Below are 24,029 nucleotides of genomic sequence, written 5' to 3'. Positions count from 1 at the left end.
AAAACTCTGAAAATTCTATGAAAGTTAGCCACTTAAAAAAAGTACACAAAAGCCTTTATAAGTTTGGATTGAATTCATTCACTAAATCAAATGAAATAAAGGAACTTTAATCCAAGATGAAAATTATGAAATTGTATTTCAAGTATTAAATATAGGCAAAAATACATTTTTGATTCCTGTAGTTTGGCTCTTTTATCACTTTGGTCCCTATTGTTTCAATTTGGTCACTTTTGTCCTTGTGGTTTTCAATTTGAGCAATTCAAGACAATCCTCAATTTTTCTCTCCCAACCCCTACCAACAGCCCCACCCAAGCCCCACCAGCCACCACCTCCCTGTAACCCAACCACCACCCCAGCCACCCAAAACCGCCAAACCCCATGCTCCTGTGCTTGTTTGTTCACGTGACCTACATGTGACACCATGATCACCATCAGATTACACCTCCCAATTCATTACTTGCATAATATATTCAAATCCAAAAGCATCTCAAGACAATGTTTTGATCATAGTTCATATTGAAGTACCAGAAGAAGTGGAGCTGATCTTGGATTTGTAATTGAGAAACGCAGTCTCAAGTGCAAAGATGGGAGGAGGTGGGGTTGAGTCTAAAAGGAAATGCCAAATTGAATGGGGGAGAGAGATTTTGGCTGAGAAGAGAAGAATAAGGGATTTCGGGAGAGGGAAAGTGGTAAGTGAAGAGGATTGGGAAGACATTGCGGCCTAGCACAAATGCTTCTCTTGGCACGATGCCTTCAAGGCTTATAACTAGGGTTGGGTGTGGTCCGATTGGGTAAGGTGTTCACCTCAAATTGAAATCGGAACTAGTACTATTTAACCGGTCAAGTTCGGTTTGATTTTAGTGAAATTTTTTTTGAAACGACGGCCCAGTTTGAAGGTTCTTGTTCGGTTTCTGTTTTTTCGGGTTTTGGATCGAATTATTATTATTAATTTTTTTAACTCTTTTTTTAAATACAAATTCAAAATAAAATTTTATTTTTTGGGCTTGAAAATTAACAAATGATCCAATTTCATACAAAAAGAGATATTGGGCCTAAAAAAGATAGATGTTTTGAAGTTGGGCTTGGGGAAATATTAGTTATGAGATTAAAAATGTAGCATTAGAGTTAAATAATTTTGTTTAAAAAAAATTATACACAACTGGTCCGGTCCAATTCGGTTCGGTTTGATGTGGTGTGAAATTGAAATTGGAATCGATTCGAATTGGTCTGGTCTAGTTCGATGCTGGCTTGTTGACATTTTTAATTAACTAGTTTTTCTTTCAATTTTTTCCATCCGGTATGATTCGGTGTTCCAATTTTCCAATCCCGATACCCACCCATACTTAGAACCATAGGTTCAAAAACCTTTGCTTTTCAATGGGCTTGGGTTTCAACCGATAAGGGATGGGGAAATTAAATTATTTTTTTGTTTAATATTAAAACTAATTTTTTAGAAGGAATGAATTTTTAATAATTTGTGGACCGAATTGCCCCTCCACATATAACGGAAGTTAAAAAATTTAACAGAAAGTGAGGATTGGCCTTAAATTGCTCAAATTGAAAACTACAGGGACAAAAGTGACTAAATTTAAACGACAATGACCAGTGGTAAAAGTGGTAAACTACAGGAACCAAAAGTGACTTTTTGCCTAATATATATATATATATAGTTATTCTTTTATCCAGATGTCCGCACGTTATTATCGTGCGGATGCTATTGTGAACAGGCAGGAAAACAAGGAGGGATAATAGAAAATACATGGCATCCGGACCATTATAATGTCCGGATGTCTGCATAAGAGAATTTTTGTGTATATATAGTCCATTTACGAATTTATTTTCAAATATCCAAGCCGTTTATTTTTCAAGTCTACATTCATAGATCATCATCCTTGCAACTAGGGGTGGGCACTCAAACCGGCGAACCGGAAATCTGAGCCGAACCGTACCGAACCAAACCGAAAAAAAACCGAGTTGACCAAAAAGTCAAAAACCGGTCAAAAACCGAACCGGACCGGTTTGGACCGGTTTTGGATCCGGTTCTATGTCTTCAAAAACCGAACCAAGCCGAACCGAACCGGTGAAACTAAAAAAATATATAATTTCAATATATATTTATATTTAATGCTATATTTTTAATTTCACTAAAAAAAACCTAATATTTATCCAAGTTCAATGTCAAAATATCTCTCTTTTCTCACTTTAATATTTATTTTTTATATGAAATTTAATAATTTGTTAATTTTCAAGTAAAATAATAATATTTTAAATTTTTTTTAATAATCCGGTTCAAAACCGAACCGGAACCGGAATCGGACCGAAACCGGTTCAAACCGAACCAGACAGTTTTTGAATTTTTTTTTATTAAAACCGAACCGAACCAAACCGGATGAATAGTACTGGATCGGTTCTAATTTGAGGCAAAAACCGGTCCAAACCGAACCGTGCCCACCCCTACTTGCAACAAATCACGCAAATTGAAAATCATTAAGGCATCTAATTAAGTGATCAAATACATTGGCGGACCTAATAAGGATTACTGTGGGCACTTGCCCACACTTGCAAAAAAGTTGCACTTAACCATATAATCCCACCCAAACTCACATTTTTTATTTTTTTTTTAGGTTCTTCTTAGGTGGAGCCCCCACATGGCTCATCCAATATATACAAGCCCAAAGCGTATATTAAAAAGGAAAAACCCTATGTTATAAAAGAAGAATAGAGATCCCACCAAGTTCACTCATTCTGTAATTTTGTGGAGAACTCAGCCACCAAGTTCACTTTAAGCCCAAATATTTTTTGTTTGGCTATATATTGGTTGGATTTTTTTTAAGCCCCAAGATGAACGAAAGTTTGGGTCCGCCACTGATCAAATAGTTTCGGATTCTAGTGATTTTTTTTGTAAGGATAATTTTTCAGAGAATATCTAAAAACTAACACTTGAAATAATTAAAATATAATCCATAATGAGGCCTATAATGGTGTCCCACAAATCTCAGCTATATGCATATATGCAATCTCTGTTGGCTCTTTTAACCAACACACCACGCAAGTTTGCCTCTGCCCATTTTCCCTTTGAAACTCAACGTAAGAAGACTTTAGCTTTGTTTCTCAAGTCAACCGAGCCCCAGTTCTCTCTTTGATTCATTTGAAGTTTAAATTTCAACCATTTGCACAAGTGGAGGCCACGTTTTAATAGCCTTTTGGGTATTCGTTTAACGCAGATCATGGGGAAGCTAGTGTCGCAAGTTCACAACTGATGTGACGGAATTAGAAGAACAGAACAGTCAAGGAACAGAAACAACAAAGGAGGAAAGATCTGCGTACTGAAGTCTAACACAAAGGGAAAAGTCTGCATATGGAGAGTTTCAATTTCTTTCTTTTTTCATTCTCTGAATTATTTTCTGTGGGGGTTTACTTCTAAATCAATGTTCTTGTTTATGAAGTTCTAAGCTTGGTTAGAGGACTTGTTGTCTGTAGACTTAGAGAAGGTGCAAATTAACCCACTTCATCAGCCAATGTTAATACATACATTACATGCTTCTCACACCGCATAAAATGATGCAGGGCTCTGACTTTACAGCAATTCCTTTCCACTTCTACTGGATCACTACTACAAAAATACAAAAAGACGAGGGGAAATTTCCGTCGTCTTTATTGCTTCAAAACCGTTGTGGTTGCTTAAAAATCAGTTTGCATCATTACATCATCAGATAGTTATAATTAAACTAATAAATTTATTTAAGCTCATTTTGTATTTTCTTTTCTTTCATGGCTCCCACATACGCGTTAGAAGTTACGAGCCGTTTCTTAGTTTTACAATGACCTGGGTTGAAGGACTTGAAATCAGCCATAGCAGACAACTGTATGAAGCAGACGTGACTGTCATAATCACAAACTTATTGAAGCTTTTCCTGTCAAGTTTCGATTTTGAAAAATGGGTTGGAATGTTCACTCTTGGTGGCGGTTGGTTTAGTCTAAATATATAGTCAACTGAATTAAACTTGAGGTGGGTTCAATTCCTCCACGTGAACCAAAATAGACCACGGCAATTTAGAGGTCAGTGCACAAAAATCTTGGTTCAGATGGGATGAATTTGGATTTTTTTTTTTCAAGTACCAAGGTAAATGCTCTGTCAAAACTACCTACAATAACAAGGCTATATAAAGCAACCCCACAAGTATGTACTGCCTAGTTCCAAAAATTCCATGGATCCAAGGCTCTACAAATCTGCAAAATCAGGGGATGTTTGCTTCCTTAAACAACTTCTTAACGATGATCCCACACTACTATATCAACTTACGCCCCGAGAAAACACTGCCCTCCATATCGCTGTGCAATTTGGACACAAAAATGTTACAGCTGAGATTTATAGCAGATGCATGTCCCTCGTCTCACGACCAAATTTAGATGGAGATACTCCTTTACATGTGGCTGCAAGGGTTGGCTGCTTCTCGATTGTCAATTATCTGGTCAGAGAAACCTTGTCCATGTCACAAGCAGATTTCGAGAATGCCAACATCAGCATGACTGAGACTCTGAGAATCAGAAATAGGGGAAACAACACGGTTTTGCACGAAGCTGTGAGGAATGGTCACACCAAAGTGGCTGAGTTCTTACTTAAGATGGACCCCAAATTGGCTTGTTTTCAAAATGAGGCAGGTGAGTCTCCATTATACCTGGCTGCAAGAGAGGGATTGTTAGATATTCTGAATCAAATTTTACAGTCAAGCCCTTCATCAGCTCATGGTGGTTCAGATGGCCAAACAGCTCTGCATGCTGCTGTGGTTGAGAGGCATTTTGGTATGTCATACTTTGGCCCAGTAATATATGCTACCATTATCTCAATTAACTTGCAAATCCTAAGTGGGACTTTCACTATTGACACCTCTGGCAGTTGAATTTTGCATAAATAAAAATAGTAGTATCCATTCCATACAGATGTTGCTCCTCTAATCAGTAAGAGTCTTCTGTAAATTTTTCTAATCTAAGCTAAATTTTTGTGTATGATTATAAGATGTCATGGAATCCCTCCTAAGGTTCAAACAGCAGCTGATCAAACAAGCGGACCACCAAGGCAAGACTCCTCTCTACTATGCAGCATCCCTGGGAGACCATAAAACAGTTCAACGATTACTAGAACTCGATATTTCGATTGCGTATGTTTTGAATAAACAGGGTTATTCACCAATTCATGTTGCAGCCAGCAAAGGTTATACCAATGTGATTAGAGAGATTGTTGGACATTGCCCAGATTCGGGAGAACTTGTCGACCCTTATGGACGGAATGCTCTTCATATTGCAATCTTCAATGGGCAAACAGAAGTTGTCAGGTATATACTAGAAACAGCAGAGCTGGAGGGGCTCATAAACCAGCCTGATTTTGATGGAAATATGCCTTTGCATCTAGCCACCATTGAAAGAAAAACTTGGATTTTGTGTTACTTGAAGTGGGATGGAAGAGTAAATCCAAGATCCAAGAACAAATATGGCCAAACAGCAATTGAGATTGATAGTTCAATCAAGGAAGCTAATATTACACCTCCCAGGGTGAGTACTAAGTACATAATTAATATCCCTTGTATAAAATTGGTCTTAATGCTTAACAAACTACAAACTGCCATTCTTATAGACCTTGTTTCTCTTAAATGAATTTAATTGCAGAATATAATGCCAAGCATTTGGGGACATCTCCGGACACCGCCTTCTTGGTTGGACAACATCAAGGTTTTTTCAAGAGCAGACCAAGAAGAAGCCATTGCAATGCAAACTTACAAGCAAATGGGCCAGACCCTTTTAATGGTTGCAACACTTATCACAACTGTGACATTTGCAGCAGCCTTTACAATGCCTGGAGGATACAACAATGATGTAGGCCCGGACCAAGGGCAGGCTCTTCTGCAATCAAATAATTTTTTCAAGTGCTTCATCATCACAGACAGCATTGCCATGACTTGCTCAATAATTGCAGCTTGCCTTCTGTTCTGGGGAGCGGTTAACAGCAACAAGTCCTCCTATGTTTACTATTTAACAATTGCAGCTGCTCTTACATATATTGCTCTGCTATCCACTGGAATAGCATTCACAACAGGAGTTACGGCTGTCATATCCCATCAGCAATTTGCCAAAGTCTTGGGCCACGTAGTTGGAATCGCTTTTCATGTTAGTACCTTTTTGTTTCTTTCCCAACTGGTGAAAATGTTTTCCCTTGCTGAAGCCTGCAGATTCTTCATTTTTCATCTCTGTAAGCTCAAATGCAAAAGCAAGAACAAACCTTGAAGAATATGTGCATTCTGCACTACTATATAGTTCAACTACTCCTTCAGCACATCTGTCACATTAGAACAAGTTAGATGTTTAGGGGTTTAAAGATTAGAATTCAATATTATACATTTTTGATGTTTAGGGGTTTAAAGATTAGAATTCAATATTATACACTTTTGATTTATGAAATTTTGTAGACTAATTGTTGGATTTTGAGATATCTTGGTGTTATGATTCAACTCACACACACACACACACACAAGATAGAAAGAGAGTAAATAAACAAAGAAGAAAATGTCTGTGAAATCAATCTCAAGCTAGAAAATCCAGAAATGTGATATGGGTGAAAACTTTTTCTCTCTTTGAGCACTCTTTCTATACTGTCTTGGTATGCTAAATATGAGAAGTCAATGTTGATTAATGACTCAGATCTAAGCCTTACGAAATAAAGTAGTATGAATATATAACCAAAGACCGAACAAGTTTCTGTCCAAAATGTTTCAAGACCTATTTGACTGAAACTTAACTACACTATTACAACAAGTGCATTAGTCCAAGAAGCAATCGTATTAGTTCGGATGCATTGGCGCATTTGTCCTTTGAAACTTATAGAAACGTAAGAAGACTTCACCTTTTGTTTCTTAAGTCAACCGAGCCCCACTTCTCTCTTTGATTCATTTGAAGTTTCAACGTTGAGAAGTAGAGTCCACGTTAATAGTCTAGGAAACAAATGTCGTAAGTTCACAGCAACAGAAACAACATCAAGAAGAAGAAGAAGAAGAATAAAAACCAAAATGAAACATTCAAAAAGGAACATAAAACAATTTATGTAAACAAAGAAAAATCTGCTTATCGAAGTCTGAAACTAGGGACTAAAATGTCTGCATATTTAGAGAGAGTTTGAAATTCTGTCCTTTTTTTTTGTTGGTAAAACGATTTTCTCATTTATGATTTTATTGTTGGCACTCATGAACAACCTTCTACCCTAAACCCTATGACCTATATGGAAATTTATTGATGGCACTCATGAACAACCTTCTACCCAAACCTCCACAACACCCACAACCACCACCGCCACTCTTACCCAAACCAATTCCGCCTATGCTCAGTGGTACCAACAAGACCAACTCATTGTTAGCTACATCACCAATACACTCTCTGAGTCTATTCTCTCTCTTACCGTCGGCTGCACCTCTACACGGGATCTCTAGGAGTGTCTCCAACGCCACTTCTCTTAATCCAATATGGCCAGTGAATCTGCTCTTCGTTTTCAACTCATGGATATGCAAAAAGGCTCTCAACCCATTGATGCTTACCTTCATCATGCTAAGTCCCTTGCCGATTCACTGACTGCCATCAATGAACCTGTCTCCCCAAAAGAACTTGTCACTGCTGTGCTATGAGGTTTAGGACCGAATTACAAAATGCTCGTCACTGCAATTCTCGATTTTCCTCTGCTTCCTGACTTTGCTGATCTTCGTGCTCGTTTGTTAGCTTTCGACGTATAGGCTCCTCGAATCTCTCCTGATCAAAACACAGCGCTAATGGCCACCCTATCTTCTCCTCACACCACCAGTCATACTTCCTTAAATTCTTACCGTGGTGGTGGCTTCTCCAGCAACAGGCTTGGTGGCTGGCGCGGTCGCGGCCGTGGTGGCTGGCGTAACTTCTCACCTTCCTAGAGCAACCCGTGGAATGGCTCCCAGTAGCTCCAATGGCCTAATCAACTTTGGCCTCATTTTGCTCCAAGTTCTGGACCTCAAAGCAATTAGCCTTCCTTTTAGCCCCATTGTGCCCAATCTGCTGCTTCTAGCAAACACTCTGCCCGGCCCAACTCAGCTCCTGGTGTCTTGGGACTCGCTTGGTGCACCACCTGCAATACCAATTAACATACTACTACAACATGTCCCCATTACTGTAATGGGCCAGAATCCTTTCCTTCCTTTGCTGGGGCTCAATTCATGCAGCCACCTGACTTCACTTGGTACCCTAACACAGGTGTCACTCATCACATGATTGGTAGTCCTTTTAATCTCCAAAATCAACAGCCATATCAGGGTAATAATTCTGTATTTCTTGGTAATGGAGATTCTCTCCCTATTTTTCATACTGGCTCTCTTCTTTTTCCTTTAGGTTCTCACAAATTTTTTTCTTCAAAATGTCATTTGTCTTCCTTCTCTTCGTACTAATCTTCTTTATGTTGCCCATTTTACTCGTGATAATTTAGTTTTCTTTGTCTTTACTCCTGAGTTTTATCAAATCTATGACTTACGTAGTGGTTCGTTACTCTTTCAGGGCCCTTCGAAAGATAGTCTTTACCCACTTTCCCTCTCCTCTCACTCATCCACCGTCCCCCGTGCCCTTACAACCGTGCACTCTCCTGCTTGGCATCGTCTCCTTGGCCATCCATCCCATCCTGTGCTCTCTCACTTAGCGTCATCTCTAGGCTTTAAAGTCTCTCATGCTTTCTGTATGGATTGTGCACTTAGAAAATCCACCAAACTATCCCTTATTAGTAATAAAACTTTTGCCCCATCTCCCTTCTATTTAATTCGCTCTGATGTATGGATGTCCCCAATCATTTCTGTCACCGGTTATCTTTATTATGTCTTGTTTTTAGATGACTTTTCCCGTTACTCCTAGATCTATCCTATGCACCGTAAAAATGAGGTCTGTTCTTACTTTCAAACATTTCTTGTCATGGTTGAAAATCAATTTCATACCATTGTGCAAATCCTTCAAAGTGACAATGGCATTGAATATGTTAATAATGCTTCCTCTGATCTTTGCAGTCAACTAGGCATCCACCAATGTTTCTCATGTCCCCACACTCCCAACAAAATGGCCTAGCTGAACATAAACACGGACACATTGCCACCATGATCCGTTCCCTCCTTACCACTTCTCACACTCCCCACAATCTCTGGGTTGAAGCTGCCCTCACTACTGTCCATCTCATCAACTTCCTGCCTACTCCTAATCTTTAATAGGACACCTCATACACTCGTTTCTTCCAACATCCTCCCTCCTACTCTTATCTCCGAGTGTTTGGGTGTTCTTGTTTCTCTTACCTTAGACCATATACTGAAAATAAACTCACCAACCGCACTCCTGAATGTGTTTTCCTAGGATACAATTTTCACCACAAAGGTTACCGTTGTTTACATCCTTCTAACGGTCGTGTTTACACGTCCCGTCATGTTTTATTTAACCAAATGCATTTTCCATTTGAGCATTTACAGGTATCATCTTCTTTAGAGTATGTGGATATTAAATTCCACCCAATTCTGCCCTCCTTCGCACCTGGCCCGAATTGATCACTCCTATCACAGACCCAAACTCGCAAACTCACAACACCTCCCTAGTGCACACCTTTCTAGCTGCTACAGTCACAAGCCATGACCCCGGCCATGCCGCACCCTCTAGTCCACTCCACGACACTTCTTCGGCGTTAGCCCAGCCATTACTCCAAACTTATTCCGGACGCCCTTACATACACCTCTCTCCGCTTGCGCCTGCCCCTGTTCCAGCAACTCCGAACCCCTAGTTCCAGAAGCTTCGAACCCCACATTTTCAGCAGCTCTTAACCCCCAAGTTTCAGCACCTCCGCAATCTCCCACTCCTGCCCATGTTCCTCACATGCACACCCACCTTCAAGATGGCATTCAAAAGCCCAAGCTTCAGACCGATGGCACTGTTAAATACCCCCTTCCCCGTGCCTTATTAACTATTGTTGATCATATTGAAACTACTTGTTTTTCACAAGCCACTAAGCATCCTGAATGGCGTGACGCCATGACTGAAGAGATCAATGCACTTCTCAAAAATTATACATGGTCTTTGGTTCCTTCCTCTCCTTCAGATAATTAAAATATAATCTATAATGAGCCCTATAATGGTTTCCCTCAAGTCAACCGTGCCCCAATTCTCTCTTTGATTCATTTGAAGTTTCAATTTCAACCATTTGCACAAGTGGAGGCCACGTTTTGATAGCCTTTTGGGTATTCGTTTAACGCAAATCATGGGGAAGCTAGTGTCGCAAGTTCACAACTGATGTGACAGAATTAGAAAAACAGAACAGTCAAGGAACAGGGACAGGAACAGAAACAACAACGGAGGAAAGATCTGCGTGCTGAAGTCTAACACAAAAGGAAAAGTCTGCATATGGAGAGTTTCAATTTCTTTCTTTTTTCATTCTCTGAATTATTTTCTGTGGGGGTTTACTTCTAAATCGATTTTCTCGTTTATGAAGTTCTAAGCTTTGTTAGAGGATTTATTGCCTGGTATATTCATTTTGGTTTTTTTTTTTTTTTTTTTGGTTCGATCACCATCAAAAAAATCCATATGACTAGCATGCTGTACAATTAAATTGCCCATTATTTCTTGTTGTCTGTAGACTTAGAGAAGGTGCAAATTAACCCACTGCATCGGCCAATGTTAATACATACATTACATGCTTCTCACACTGAATAAAATGATGCAGTGCTCTGACTTTACAGCAATTCATTTTCGCTTCTACTGGATCACTATTACAAAAATACAAAAAGACGAGGGGAAATTTCCGTCGTCTTTATTGCTTCAAAACCATTGTGGTTGCTTAAAAATCAGTTTGCATCATTACATCATCAGATAGTTATAATGAAGGATTTACTACCGAAATACCCTTTGAACTTGTAGCTTACTTTCAATTAGCCTCCTATCGTTTTTTTTTTATTTATTTATAAAATTAAGGATATACACTTCTTTTTTTCGCCAATTTCCCCTCTGTCGTTTAAATCCTCAACATTTTGTCCAATTTGCCGTTAAATATGAGGGTAAATTGGTCATTTCCATGTGAAAATAAAATAAAATAATTTAAATTTTGAAATAATAATAATAGAAATAAAGTTATAAAAAAAACCTCACCTGCCATCTCTGTCTCTCTACCTCTGTCTCTCTCTCTCTTAAATTTCATCACGATCTGGGCTTAGGATGTTGACGGCGTTGAGTTATTCTTTGCAAATTTGGGTTTTGAGTTCATATTTGGGTTCAGAGATTTGCTGCCTCCACACATCTCCCTCTTTAAGATTTGATTTTGTTTTGGTGGGGAAGCTTGGGATTGGATTTTTTGTGGCTGGAGTGGAGATGACAGAGTGGGGAGCTAGGTGTTGGGAATTGTTTAAAGCTGAGGTTTGGATTTTTTGTGGCAGGAGTGGAGATAACAAAGTGGAGAGCTAGGGGTCGAAGAAGAATCGAGCTGCAGCGGGAGGAAGAAGAAGAATCAAGCTGCAGAACAAAGGATTATTATTTGTTTTAGGGGTCTGTGGGTGGGGATAAGGTTTTCTTTTTTGTTTTTTTGGATGTGGGGGTGGGTTGCGTTCGGGGAAGGAGGTGGGTTGCGTTCAGGGAAGGGGATGGGTCACTGGCTGCTGTGATGGCATTGGAATGGTTGGCAGCCCCACCCAGCCCTACCATCATCTTCCCTAATCCCTCTCACAAATACAACACCCTTTCAATCTCAAAAGCATGAATTGAGAATCTAGGGTTTGACAGCACCAAGTCCAACAAGGTCTGTTCTTTGGTTCTTTTCTTGCTATATCACTCCAAATTTAGTGAATTTCTAGGTTATAATGTCTTGAATCTGGGTTGTCCACTTTATCAATCAATTTTCTTCCCCTTCCTCCCCAAAACTTCCATGGGTGTCTTGATAAGTTTTGGGATGAGAAAGAGAAGGGGTCGGGCATGGGGTGGCTGGGGCTGGGGTTGGTTTTGGTGGAAATCAGAATTAGAATTTTCATGTGGGAGAGAAAGTTGCTGTCGGCACTGGGTGGGTTGGGACTTTGGGTACCTGCTTTGGTCTTTCTTCTATTTTTATTTTTATTTTTATTTTTCGTACTTTTAAAAGTAAAAAGTTTGAATAAAGTGGATTTGTATTTTCAGATCCAGTGAGCTTGGGGTTTTGGAGTGAGAGAGATAGAGATGAGCTGGGCCATATATTTTTTTTCTTCTCTTTTTTTTAATTTTTTCCAAAAGAAGAAATTTATTTTTAATGATTTAACAGAAAATTGGATGAAATATTGATGATTTAGACGGCAGAGGGGAAATTGGCTAAAAACAGAAGTTCATATCCTTAATTTTCTTAAAAAAAAAAAGATATGAGGCTAATTGAAACTTAGGTACAAGTTCAGGGGGTATTTCACTAGTAAACCCTTATAATTAAACTAACAAATTTATTTAAGCTCATTTTGTATTTTCTTTCTTTCATGGCTCCCACATACACGTTAGAAGTTACGAGCCGTTTCTTAGTTTTACAATGACCTGGGTTGAAGGACTTGAAATCAGTCATAGCAGACAACATGTATAAAGTAGACATGACTGTCATAATTGTTGAAAATTGGCTCAATTAAGATGCAAATGTCGCAGGAGGCGACCTGTAGTTTTGAAGCAGAGTCAAAGTTCTAGAAAAACGCATAAAGCGACCGGTTGCAAGGGAATTGTGACCAGTCGTTTTTAGGCAAATTGCAAGCCAGGAAGAATTCCTAAATGCGACCGGTCGCCGCCATACTGGATTGATCTTTCCACTTGTTTTTCAAGTTCTTTTCACGTGTTTATAAACCCTAGGTGAGAGCCACCCACGCCAAATCTCTGGACATCGGCCGTCTTCTCATGAAGGTAAGGCTTGAGATCACAGATTAGATGACGGAAGAGGCGTGAGGAAAGCCACCTCCACAGTGACCACCGACCCCTACGAAGTAGCTTTCACCATAGTCGCATTGACTTGGAGACTGTCGGCACAATAGCAATAGCAGACCCGTTGAAACCACCATATCAAGGCAACAACCAGAAACGTCAATGCACCGAGGAGAAAGTGAACGACAAAGCCAACGCCCAGGATTTGAGAGAGACAACAATGAGGCTAGCACCGCAGAGTCGAAGAGATGAGTGACGACAGTGACTTAACGTGGAAAAGAAACGGTAGCAACTCGACATGGAACAAAAGTGACTTGATGTTGTCAAGTCGAGGAAGGCAACGATGGCTGAACATGGATGAAAACGTGCGTTGTTAGGCCAAGGAAAGGATGACGGCTGAGTGTGAAAAACCTAAACCCTAATTTTGACACACGTCTCTTCTCGCATAGCGAGAGAGAGAGACCCAAAAGAGTGGAGATCCATATATATATATATTTGTAATCTCTTTTCTACTCTTTTAAGTTTTAACCCACACCACAAGTTTGCCTCTACCCATTTGCGCTTTGAGAAATGCTAGTAACATTCTCTCTAACATTCTCTTTTGGACATTTTCCCTTCTCCTCATAATAAGTATCACTTTCCTTACACTTAAAACAATATTATTAATGCATCACACAAATTAGTTTTTGTTTTCCAAGTTTACCCTTATTAAATGTATTGGCTTTTATATTTCCTTCAATTTATCCAAATTTTGTTACAACTTTCTTAGCACATTGTTAAAAATTAAATAAATAAAAAAAGAAGAAAAAAGGTCCTTTTTTTGGGGTTAAAAAAAAGGTCTTTTTTTTTTGGGTTAAAAAAAAAGTTTATTTCATGACATTATCATGAAAGTGACATCATCTTTCTTTTGTATTTAACAAAACATGGGTCCTCTCTGAATATATATATATATATAAACTTCAATTTTTATTTTCTTATTTAATTTTTTAACATGGTAGTAAGTAACGGTTTGACATTGCTTATTTAGGGTGATAAGTGATTTTTAAAGAATTTTGGGAAGACCAACCTGTTTGGTAAACTATGAGAAAATCATTTATTGTTAAAAATTGCTGTGAGAGAACACTATAAGGGAAAGCAGCTAATGTGGTGCTTTGATTTTCTGATTATCCAGGAATCAGTTTCGAAGAGGCATTTGAGTTTAATGATTATACGAGAATCAGTACCAACAACACTTTTAACAAAAAGTTTACCAAACGCCAAACTGTTTTCTCTCACAACAAATCTGACAGTGATTATTTTCACAACACAACAATGCCAAACTAGCCCTAAGAAAGTTGTAAAAAAAAACAAGTTTGTTATTTAAAAATTTTAATATATTAATAAGGGTAAATTTGAAAAACAAAAACTAGTTTGTGTGATGCATTAATGACATTGTTGTAAGTGTAAGGAAAGTGACACTTGTTATGAGAAAAATGGAGAAGATCCAAAAGAGAAGGTTAGAGAGAAGGTTGCTACGTTTCCGTTGAAACTTACAGAAATATAAAAAGACTTGAGCTTTGTTTCTCAAGTCAACCGAGCCCCACTTCTCTCTTTGATTCATTTGAAGTTTCAATTTCAACCATTTCCACAAGTGGAGTCCACATTTTGATGGGATGGGATCCATTGTCCCCATTTTCCATGTCCCTTAATGTCCCTTATATAATTTTTTGACACATTTCTAACCACTTAATCCCAATTTAACCCTGTTAATTTGGATGAAATTTAAAAATTAAAAATTAAAAATTAAAAATTAAAAATTAAAAATTAAAGGAAGAAAAAAAAAAAGCTGAAAAACCCTAGCAGTCGCTAATATTTTAAGAGTAATGCTACTCTTACCACATTTATATATCATATTCTCATACCACACCTCAACTGCCACATAAAATGATATGAGAATGTAGTATACAAATGTGGTAAGAGTAGCATTATTCATATTTTAATATTAAACATTAAAATGGGTTGGGATGTTCAATCTTAGAGGCTGCTTAGTCTAAATATATATTCAACTGAGTTGATTTTGAGGCAGATTCAATTATTCCACGTGAACCAAAATAGACCACAACAATCTTGGTTGTTCAGATGGGATGAATTTTGATTTTGAATTTTTTTTTTCAAGTGCCAATGCAAATGCTCTGCCAAAACTCCCTGCAATAACAAGGCCTTACATAAAGCAACCCCACAATTATGTAATGCCTAGTTACAAAAATTCCACAATTAAATTGCCCATTATTTTGTCTGTAGACTTAGAGAAGGTGCAAATTAACCCACTTCATCGGCCAATGTTAATACATACATTACATGCTTCTCACACCGCATAAAATGATGCAGAGCTTTGACTTTACAGCAATTCTTTTCCACTTCTACTTTATCACTACTACAAAAATACAAAAAGACGAGGGGAAATTTCCGTCGTCTTTATTGCTTCAAAACCGTTGTGGTTGCTTAAAAATCAGTTTGCATCATTACATCATCAGATAGTTATAATTAAACTAATAAATTTATTTAAGCTCATTTTGTATTTTCTTTTCTTTCATGGCTCCCACATACGCGTTAGAAGTTACGAGCCGTTTCGTAGTTTTACAATGACCTGGGTTGAAGGACTTGTAATCAGCCATAGCAGACGTGACTGTCAAAATCACAAACTTATTGAAGCTTTTCCTGTCAAGTTTCGATTTTGAAAAATGGGTTGGAATGTTCAATCTTAGTGGCGGTTGGTTTAGTCTAAATATATAGTCAACTGAGTTGAACTTGAGGTGGGTTCAATTCCTCCACGTGAACCAAAATAGACCACGGCAACTTAGAGGTCAGTGCACAAAAATCTTGGTTCAGATGGGATGAATTTGGAATTTTTTTTTTCAAGTGCCAATGCAAATGCTCTGTCAAAACTACCTACAATAACAAGGCTATATAAAGCAACCCCACAATTATGTAATGCCTAGTTCCAAAAATTCCATGGATCCAAGGCTCTACAAATCTGCAAAATCAGGGGATGTTTGCTTCCTTAAACAACTTCTTAACGATGATCCCATGCTACTATATCAACTTACGCCCCGAGAAAACACTGCCCTCCATATCGCTGGGCAATTTGGGCACAAAAATGTTACAGCTGAGATTTATAGCAGATGCATGTCCCTTGTCACACAACCAAATTTAGATGGAGATACTCCTTTACATGTGGCTGCAAGGGTTGGCTGCTTCTCGATTGTCAATTATCTGGTCAGAGAAACCTTGTCCATGTCACAAGTAGATTTCAGGAACGCTAACAACAGCATGACTGAGACTCTGAGAATCAGAAATAGAGGAAACAACACGGTTTTACACGAAGCTGTGAGGAATGGTCACACCAAAGTGGCTGAGTTCTTACTTAAGATGGACCCCAAATTGGCTTGTTTTGAAAATGAGGCAGGTGAGTCTCCATTGTACCTGGCTGCAAGAGAGGGATTGTTAGATATTCTGAATCAAATTTTACAATCAAGCCCTGCATCAGCTCATGGTGGTTCAGATGGCCAAACAGCTCTGCATGCTGCTGTGGTTGAGAGGCATTTTGGTATGTCATACTTTGGCCCGGTAATATATGCTACCATTATCTCAATTAACTTGCAAATCCTATGTGGGACTTTCACTATTGACACATCTGGCGGTTGAATTTTGCATAAATAAAAATAATAGTATCCATTCCATACAGATGTTGCTCCTCTAATCAGTAAGAGTCTTCTGTAATTTTTTCTAATCTAAGCTAAATTTTTGTGTATGATTATAAGGTGTCGTGGAATCCCTCCTAAGGTTCAAACAGCAGCTGATCAAACAAGCTGACCACCAAGGCAAGACTCCTCTCTACTATGCAGCATCCCTGGGAGACCATAAAACAGTTCAACGATTACTAGAACTCGATATTTCGACTGCGTATGTTTTGGATAAACAGGGTTATTCACCAATTCATGTTGCAGCCAGCAAAGGTTATACCAATGTGATTAGAGAGATTGTTGGACATTGCCCAGATTCGGGAGAACTTGTCGACCCTTATGGACGGAATGCTCTTCATATTGCAATCTTCAATGGGCAAACAGAAGTTGTCAGGTATATACTAGAAACAGCAGAGCTGGAGGGGCTCATAAACCAGCCTGATTTTGATGGAAATACGCCTTTCCATCTATCCACCATTGAAAGAAAAACTTGGATTTTGTGTTACTTGAAGTGGGATGGAAGAGTAAATCCAAGATCCAAGAACAAATATGGCCAAACAGCAATTGAGATTGATAGTTCAATCAAGGAAGCTAATATTACACCTCCTAGGGTGAGTACTAAGTACATAATTAATATCCCTTGTATAAAATTGGTCTTAATGCTTAACAAACTACAAACTGCCATTCTTATAGACCTTGTTTCTCTTAAATGAATTTAATTGCAGAATATAATGCCAAGCATTTGGGGACATCTCCGGACACCGCCTTCTTGGTTGGACAACATCAAGGTTTTTTCAAGAGCAGACCAAGAAGAAGCCATTGCAATGCAAACTTACAAGCAAATGGGCCAGACCCTTTTAATGGTTGCAACACTTATCACAACTGTGACATTTGCAGCAGCCTTCACAATGCCTGGAGGATACAACAATGATGTAGGCCCGGACCAAGGGCAGGCTCTTCTGCAGTCAAATAATTTTTTCAAGTGGTTCATCATCACAGACAGCATTGCCATGACTTGCTCAATAATTGCAGCTTGCCTTCTGTTCTGGGGAGCTGTTAACAGCAACGAGTCCTCCTATGTTTACTATTTCACAAGTGCTGCCGCTCTTACATATTTTGCTCTGCAATTCACTGCAGCATCCTTCACAACAGGGATTTTGGCTGTCATGCCCCATCAGCAATTTGTCGAAACCTTGGGAACCCTCATAGGAGCCGCTTTTCATGTTATTACCCTTTTGTTTCTTTCCCAGTTGGTGAAAATGTTTTCCCTACCTGAAGCCTTCAGATTCTTCATTTTTCATCTCTGTAAGCTCAAATGCAAAATCAAGAAGAAACCTTGAAGAATAAGTGCATTCTGCACTACTATATACTTCAACCACTCCTTCAGCACATCTGTCACATTAGAACAAGTTTGATGTTTAGGGGTTTAAAGATTACAATTCAATATTATACACTTTTGATGTATGAAATTTTGTAGACTAATTGTTGGATTTTGAGATATCTTGGTGTTATGATTCAACTAACACACACACACACAAGATAGAAAGAGAGCAAATAAACAAAGAAGAAAATGTCTGTGAAATCAATCTCAAGCTAGAAAATCCAGAAATGTGATATGGGTGAAAACTTTTTCTCTCTTTGAGCACTCTTTCTATACTGTCTTGGTATGCTAAATATGAGAAGTCAATGTTGATTAATGACTCAGATCTAAGCCTTACGAAATAAAGTAGTATGAATATATAACCAAAGACCGAACAAGTTTCTGTCCAAAATGTTTCAAGACCTATTTGACTGAAACTTAACTACACTATTACAACAAGTGCATTAGTCCAAGAAGCAATCGTATTAGTTCGGATGCATTGGCGCATTTGTCCTTTGAAACTTATAGAAACGTAAGAAGACTTCACCTTTTGTTTCTTAAGTCAACTGAGCCCCATTTCTCTCTTTGATTCATTTGAAGTTTCAACGTTAAGGAGGAAGTAGAGTCCACGTTAAGAGTCTAAAACAAATCATGGGGAAGCAAGTGTCGTAAGTTCACAGCAACAGAAACAACGTCAAGAAGAAGAAGAAGAAGAAAAACCAAAATGAAACATTCAAAAAGGAACATCAAACAATTTATGTAAACAAAGGAGGAAAAATCTGCTTACCGAAGTCTAAAACTAAGAACTAAAATGTCTGCATATTTAGAGAGAGTTTGAAATTCTGTCCTTTTTTTTTGTTGGTAAAACGATTTTCTAATTTATGATTTTATTGTAAGGTATAGTATATTGATTTAGGTTTTTTTTTTTGTTTTTTTTGTTTTTTTTTGTATGGTATAATTTATTGAAAAATGCGAAGTGAAATAACCTGTTAACGCTGCTTTCCTTTCCTAGCACACACGGAAGTTAACTTCACAATCTCCTCTTAGCAAATAGCCATTCCTGCTGTAAATCGGATTTCTTGCTATAAATCAGATTGTATTCATGTCTATATTATTTCCTACCTTAAGTAGATATCATGTATCAGTATAAATAGGGACTTTGTGTAATCTGTTTAATACAAGGAAATATATTTTCTACATGGTATCAGCCTAACCTAGGGTTTCCTCCCTCTCCCTTATTCGATCCAATCCTCTCCTTTAGGTCCACCTCATGGCTTCGTTTGAATCCACCGTCTCCCTCCCTAGCCCCAACTCTTCTCATTTTATCAAGCTTACTGACTCCAACTATCTCTTTTGGCTCCGCCAACTCAAACCTTTTTTAGTCAGTCATGCATGACCTATATGGAAATTTATCGATGGCACTCATGAACAACCTTCTACCCAAACCTCCACTTTTACCACCACAACACCCACAACCACCACCGCCACTCTTACCCAAACTAATTCCGCCCATACTCAGTGGTACCAACAAGACCTACTCATTGTTAGCTACATCACCAGTACACTCTCTGAGTCAATTCTCTCTCTTACCGTCGGCTGCACCTTTCCACGGGATCTCTAGGAGTGTCTCCAACGCCACTTCTCTTAATCCAGTATAGCCAGTGAATCTGCTCTTCGTTTTCAACTCATGGATATGCAAAAAGGCTCTCAACCCATTGATACTTACCTTCGTCATACTAAGTCCCTTGCCGATTCACTGGTTGCTATAAATGAACCTGTCTCCCCAAAAAAACTTGTCACTGCTGTGCTCTGGGTTTAGGACCTGATTACAACATGCTCGTCACTGCAATTCTCGATATTCCTCTGCTTCCTGACTTTGCTGATCTTCGTGCTCGTTTGTTAGCTTTCGACGCATAGGCTCATCGAATCGCTCCTTATCAAACACAGTGCTAATGGCCACCCAATCTTCTCCTCACACCACCGGTCATACTTCCTTAAATTCTTACCGTGGTGGTGGCTTCTCCAGCAACAGGCGTGGTGGCCGCAGTGGCTGGCACAGTCGCGGCTGTGGTGGCTAGAGCAAATTCTCACCTTTCTGGAGCAACCCGTGAAATGGCTCACAGCAGCTCCAATGCCCTAATCAACTTTGGCCTCATTTTGCTCCAAGTTTTGGACCTCAAAGCAATTGGCCTTCCTTTTAGCTCCATTGTGCCAAATCTGCTGCTTCTAGCAAACACTCTGCCTGGCCCAACTCAACTCCTAGTGTCTTAGGACCCGCTTGGTGCACCACCTGCAATACCAATCAATATACTACTACAACATGTCCATATCGCTGTAATGGCCCAGAATCTTTTCCTTCCTTTGCTGGGGCTCAATTCATGCAGCCACTTGACTTCACTTGGTATCCTAACACAAGTGCCACTCATCACATGATTGGTAGTCCTTCTAATCTCCAAAATCAACAGCCATATCAGGGTAATAATTATGTATTTCTTGGTAATAGAGATTCTCTCTCTATTTCTCATACTGTTTCTCTTCCTTTTCCTTTAGGTTCTCACAAATTTTTTCTTCAAAATGTATTTTGTCTTCCCTCTCTTCGTACTAATCTTCTTTATGTTGCCCGTTTTACTCGTGATGATTTAGTTTTTTTTGTCCTTACTCCTGACTTTTATCAAATCTATTACTTACGTAATGGTTCGTTACTCTTTCAGGGCCCTTCGAAAGATAGTCTTTACCCACTTTCCCTCTCCTCTCACTCATCCACCGTCCCCCGTGCCCTTACCACCGTGCACTCTCCTGCTTGGCATTGTCGCCTTGGCCATTCATCCCATCATGTGCTCTCTCACTTAACGCCATTTCTAGGCTTTAAAGTCTCTCATGCTTTATGTAAGGATTGTGCACTTAGAAAATCCACCAAACTATCCTTTATTAGTAATAAAACTTTTGCCCCATTTCCCTTCTATTTAATTCGCTCTGATGTATGGATGTCCCCGGTCATTTCTGCACTGGTTATCGTTATTATGTCTTGTTTACATATGACTTTTCCCGTTACTCCTAGATCTATCCTATGCACCGTAAAAATGAGGTATTTTCTCATTTTCAAACCTTTCTTTTCATGGTTAAAAATCAATTTCACACCACTGTGCAAATCTTTCAAAGTAACAATGGCATTGAATATGTTAATAATGCTTCCTCTGATCTTTGCAGTCAACTAGGCATCCACCAATTTTTCTTATGTCCCCACACTCCCAATGAAATGGCGTAGCTGAACGTAAACACAGACACATTGCCACCATAATTCGTTCCCTCCTTACCACTTCTCACACTCCTCACAATCTTTGGGTTGAAGCTGCCCTCACTACTGTCTATCTCATCAACTTCATGCCTACTCCTAATCTTCAATAGGACACCTCATACACTCGTCTCTTCCAACATCCTCCCTCCTACTCTCATCTTCGAGTGTTTGGGTGTTCTTGTTTCTCTTACCTTGGACCATATATTGAAAATAAACTCACCAACTGCACCTTTGAATGTGTTTTCCTTGGATACAATTCTCACCACAAAGGTTACCGTTGTTTACATCCTTTCAAGGGTCGTGTTTACAAGTCCCGTCATGTTTTATTTAACCAAATGCATTTTCCATTTGAGCATTTACAGATATCATCTTCTTTAGAGTATGTGGATATTAAATTCCACCCAATTCTGCCCTCCTTCGCACCTGGCTTAGATTGATAACTCCTGTCACAGACCCAAACTTGCAAACTCATGACACCTCCCTAGTGCACACTTTTCCAGCTTCTATAGTCACAAGCCATGACTCGGCCCTGCCGCACCCTCTAGTCCACTCCACGACACTTTTTCCGCGTTAGCCCGGCCATTACTCCAAACTTATTCCAGACGCCCTCACATACACCTCTCTCCGCTTGCGCCTGCCCCTGTTCCAGCAACTCAGAACCCTCAGTTCCAGTAGCTCCGAACCCCTCAGCAACTCCTAACCCCCAAGTTCCAGTAGCTCCGCAATCTCCCACTCCTGCACATGTTCCTCACATGCACACCCGCCTTCAAGATGGCATTCAAAAGCCCAAGCTTCATACCGACGACACTGTTAAATACCCCATTCCCCATGCCTTATTAACTATTGTTGATTATATTGAACCTACTTGTTTTTCACAGGCCACTAAGCATCCTGAATGGCGTGACGCCATGACTGAAGAGATCAATGCACTTCTCAAAAATCATACATGGTCTTTGGTTCCTTCCTCTCCTTCTCAAAACTTGGTTGGGTGCAAGTGGGTTTTTTGGATTAAGCGTCACTTTAACGGCTCCATTGAAAGCCATAAAGCTCGTCTAGTTGCCAAGGGTTTTCATCAATGTTCGGGCATAGACTATGCTGAAACCTTTAGTCCTATTGTCAAGCCTGCCACCATTCGCACTGTTCTCAATCTTGCAGTTTCTCGTGGTTGGTCCCTTCGTCAACTTGATGTTAAAAATGCATTTTTCCATGGGTTTCTTCAAGAAGATGTCTACATGGCTTAACCCCCTGGTTTCATTGATCCCACTTGTCCATCTTATGTTTGCAAGCTCCACAAAGCACTCTATGGCCTTAAACAAGCACCTCGTACTTGGTTTCATTGCATCAGTACTTTCCTTCTCTCTATAGGCTTTACAAGGAGCCAAGCTGATAGTTCATTATTTATTTTTCAACAGGCCTTTCATACCTTTTTTCTTCTTCTATATGTCGATGACATCGTGGTAACTGGCAGTGATTCCACTCATCTCCAACAATTCATCTATCTTTTATGTGGCCACTTTGACGTCAAAGACCTTGGTCCGCTAAGCTATTTCTTGGGTTTACAGGTTCTTCATAAGGATGGTACTCTCTACATCAATGAACTCAAATATGCACATGATCTTTTACAGAAAGCCAATCTTCTCAACTCCAAACCCGCATCTACTCCATTGGCTACCAAGGTTCTCCTCTCTATCTTTGATGGTGCTCTCATCTCCAACCCAACCGAGATAGTTTACACTTAGGTACATCAAGGGCACTATTGAGCTCGGCCTCACCTTCACTCCTCAAACTACCGCAACTCTTCTCTCCGCCTACTCTGATGGGGACTGGGCTGGGTGCCCTGATTCTCGTCGGTCGACCACTGGATATGTGATTACTCTTGGAACTAACCTCATCTCATGGTGTTCCAAGAAACAGCCCACAGTTTCGCCCTCTAGTACAGAATCGGAATATCGTGCCCTTTTTCATGCTTGTGCCGAAACCACTTGGCTCTACTCCCTTCTTCATGAATTGGGTGTGCGTCTTTAGTTCTCGATCCAACTCTGTGACAATCTCAGCACGACATACATGGCCCAATCTAGTTTTCAATACCCGCACACGTCACAATGAGTTGGACTATCACTTTGTTCTTGAAAATCTTGCTCTTGGAAGTCATCAAGTTTGCTTTGTTCCTTCTGTTGACCAACCTGCGGACCTGTTTACCAAAGCCATTCATAAATCATGCCATCAGCATATGTCTTCCAAACTTGTGCATCCTGTGACGCCCAGTTTGAGCCCCGGGGGGGGGGGGGGGGGGGGGGGGGGGGGGGGGGGGGGTTTTTGGGGGGGGGGGGGGGTATTATAAACAATACTAATCCCCCGCTCCTTGGGCCCCCAAGTGGAAGACGACCTAGAGGGCGTACGGGGAAACAGACAGTGTTAAAACATACTATCCCGTTTTAGATGGTGATTTACGAAGAAAATTATATTTTTTACAGATTTATGGCGAGCAACAGATGGTTTTAATGACGATAAACACAGTGGGTCTTCGTTTTAGTGAAGACTGTTAGTTGTCGACTGTGTAGTAGTTATTAATAACACTCTAGCATAGGAGTAAAAAGCATACAAGTGCTATCTCGTTCTGGCACGTATTAGATGTTGTATTAGATGAGGCTATTTACTAGACTCAACAATCCAGGTAGAGAAGACACTGACCCACAGATGTTCGTCCAAGCACACACTG

At 39.6% G+C, this 24,029-nt stretch overlaps 2 protein-coding genes across 2 annotated transcripts; both read left to right on the top strand.

The window, feature by feature from the left end:
* Nucleotides 4,209–6,510, top strand: LOC18779598 (protein ACCELERATED CELL DEATH 6). The gene is made up of 3 exons (XM_007214154.2): nucleotides 4,209–4,803; nucleotides 5,018–5,550; nucleotides 5,665–6,510. Exons 1-3 carry the CDS (start codon nucleotides 4,209–4,211, stop codon nucleotides 6,277–6,279), a joined length of 1,743 nt encoding a protein of 580 aa, XP_007214216.1. The 3' UTR covers nucleotides 6,280–6,510.
* On the top strand, nucleotides 15,812–18,153 carry LOC18779799 (ankyrin repeat-containing protein ITN1). The gene is made up of 3 exons (XM_007212786.2): nucleotides 15,812–16,519; nucleotides 16,734–17,266; nucleotides 17,381–18,153. The coding sequence occupies exons 1-3, from the start codon at nucleotides 15,904–15,906 to the stop codon at nucleotides 17,993–17,995; spliced, it is 1,764 nt and encodes a 587-aa protein (XP_007212848.2). The 5' UTR covers nucleotides 15,812–15,903; the 3' UTR covers nucleotides 17,996–18,153.

Source organism: Prunus persica, chromosome G4, assembly GCF_000346465.2.
Source record: "Prunus persica cultivar Lovell chromosome G4, Prunus_persica_NCBIv2, whole genome shotgun sequence".
NCBI lineage: Eukaryota > Viridiplantae > Streptophyta > Magnoliopsida > Rosales > Rosaceae > Prunus > Prunus persica.
Note: the sequence above shows the minus strand (reverse complement) of the source record. Positions and strands in the feature narration are given on the sequence as shown.

Excerpts from the sequence above, each read along its gene's own strand:
- LOC18779598 (XM_007214154.2), top strand. The coding sequence starts at position 4,209 with ATGGATCCAAGGCTCTACAAATCTGCAAAATCAGGGGATGTTTGCTTC. Across the intron at positions 4,804-5,017 it reads TGTGGTTGAGAGGCATTTTG|ATGTCATGGAATCCCTCCTA; the intron begins GTATGTCATACT and ends TATGATTATAAG. Across the intron at positions 5,551-5,664 it reads CTAATATTACACCTCCCAGG|AATATAATGCCAAGCATTTG; the intron begins GTGAGTACTAAG and ends ATTTAATTGCAG.
- LOC18779799 (XM_007212786.2), top strand. The coding sequence starts at position 15,904 with ATGCCTAGTTCCAAAAATTCCATGGATCCAAGGCTCTACAAATCTGCA. Across the intron at positions 16,520-16,733 it reads TGTGGTTGAGAGGCATTTTG|GTGTCGTGGAATCCCTCCTA; the intron begins GTATGTCATACT and ends TATGATTATAAG. Across the intron at positions 17,267-17,380 it reads CTAATATTACACCTCCTAGG|AATATAATGCCAAGCATTTG; the intron begins GTGAGTACTAAG and ends ATTTAATTGCAG.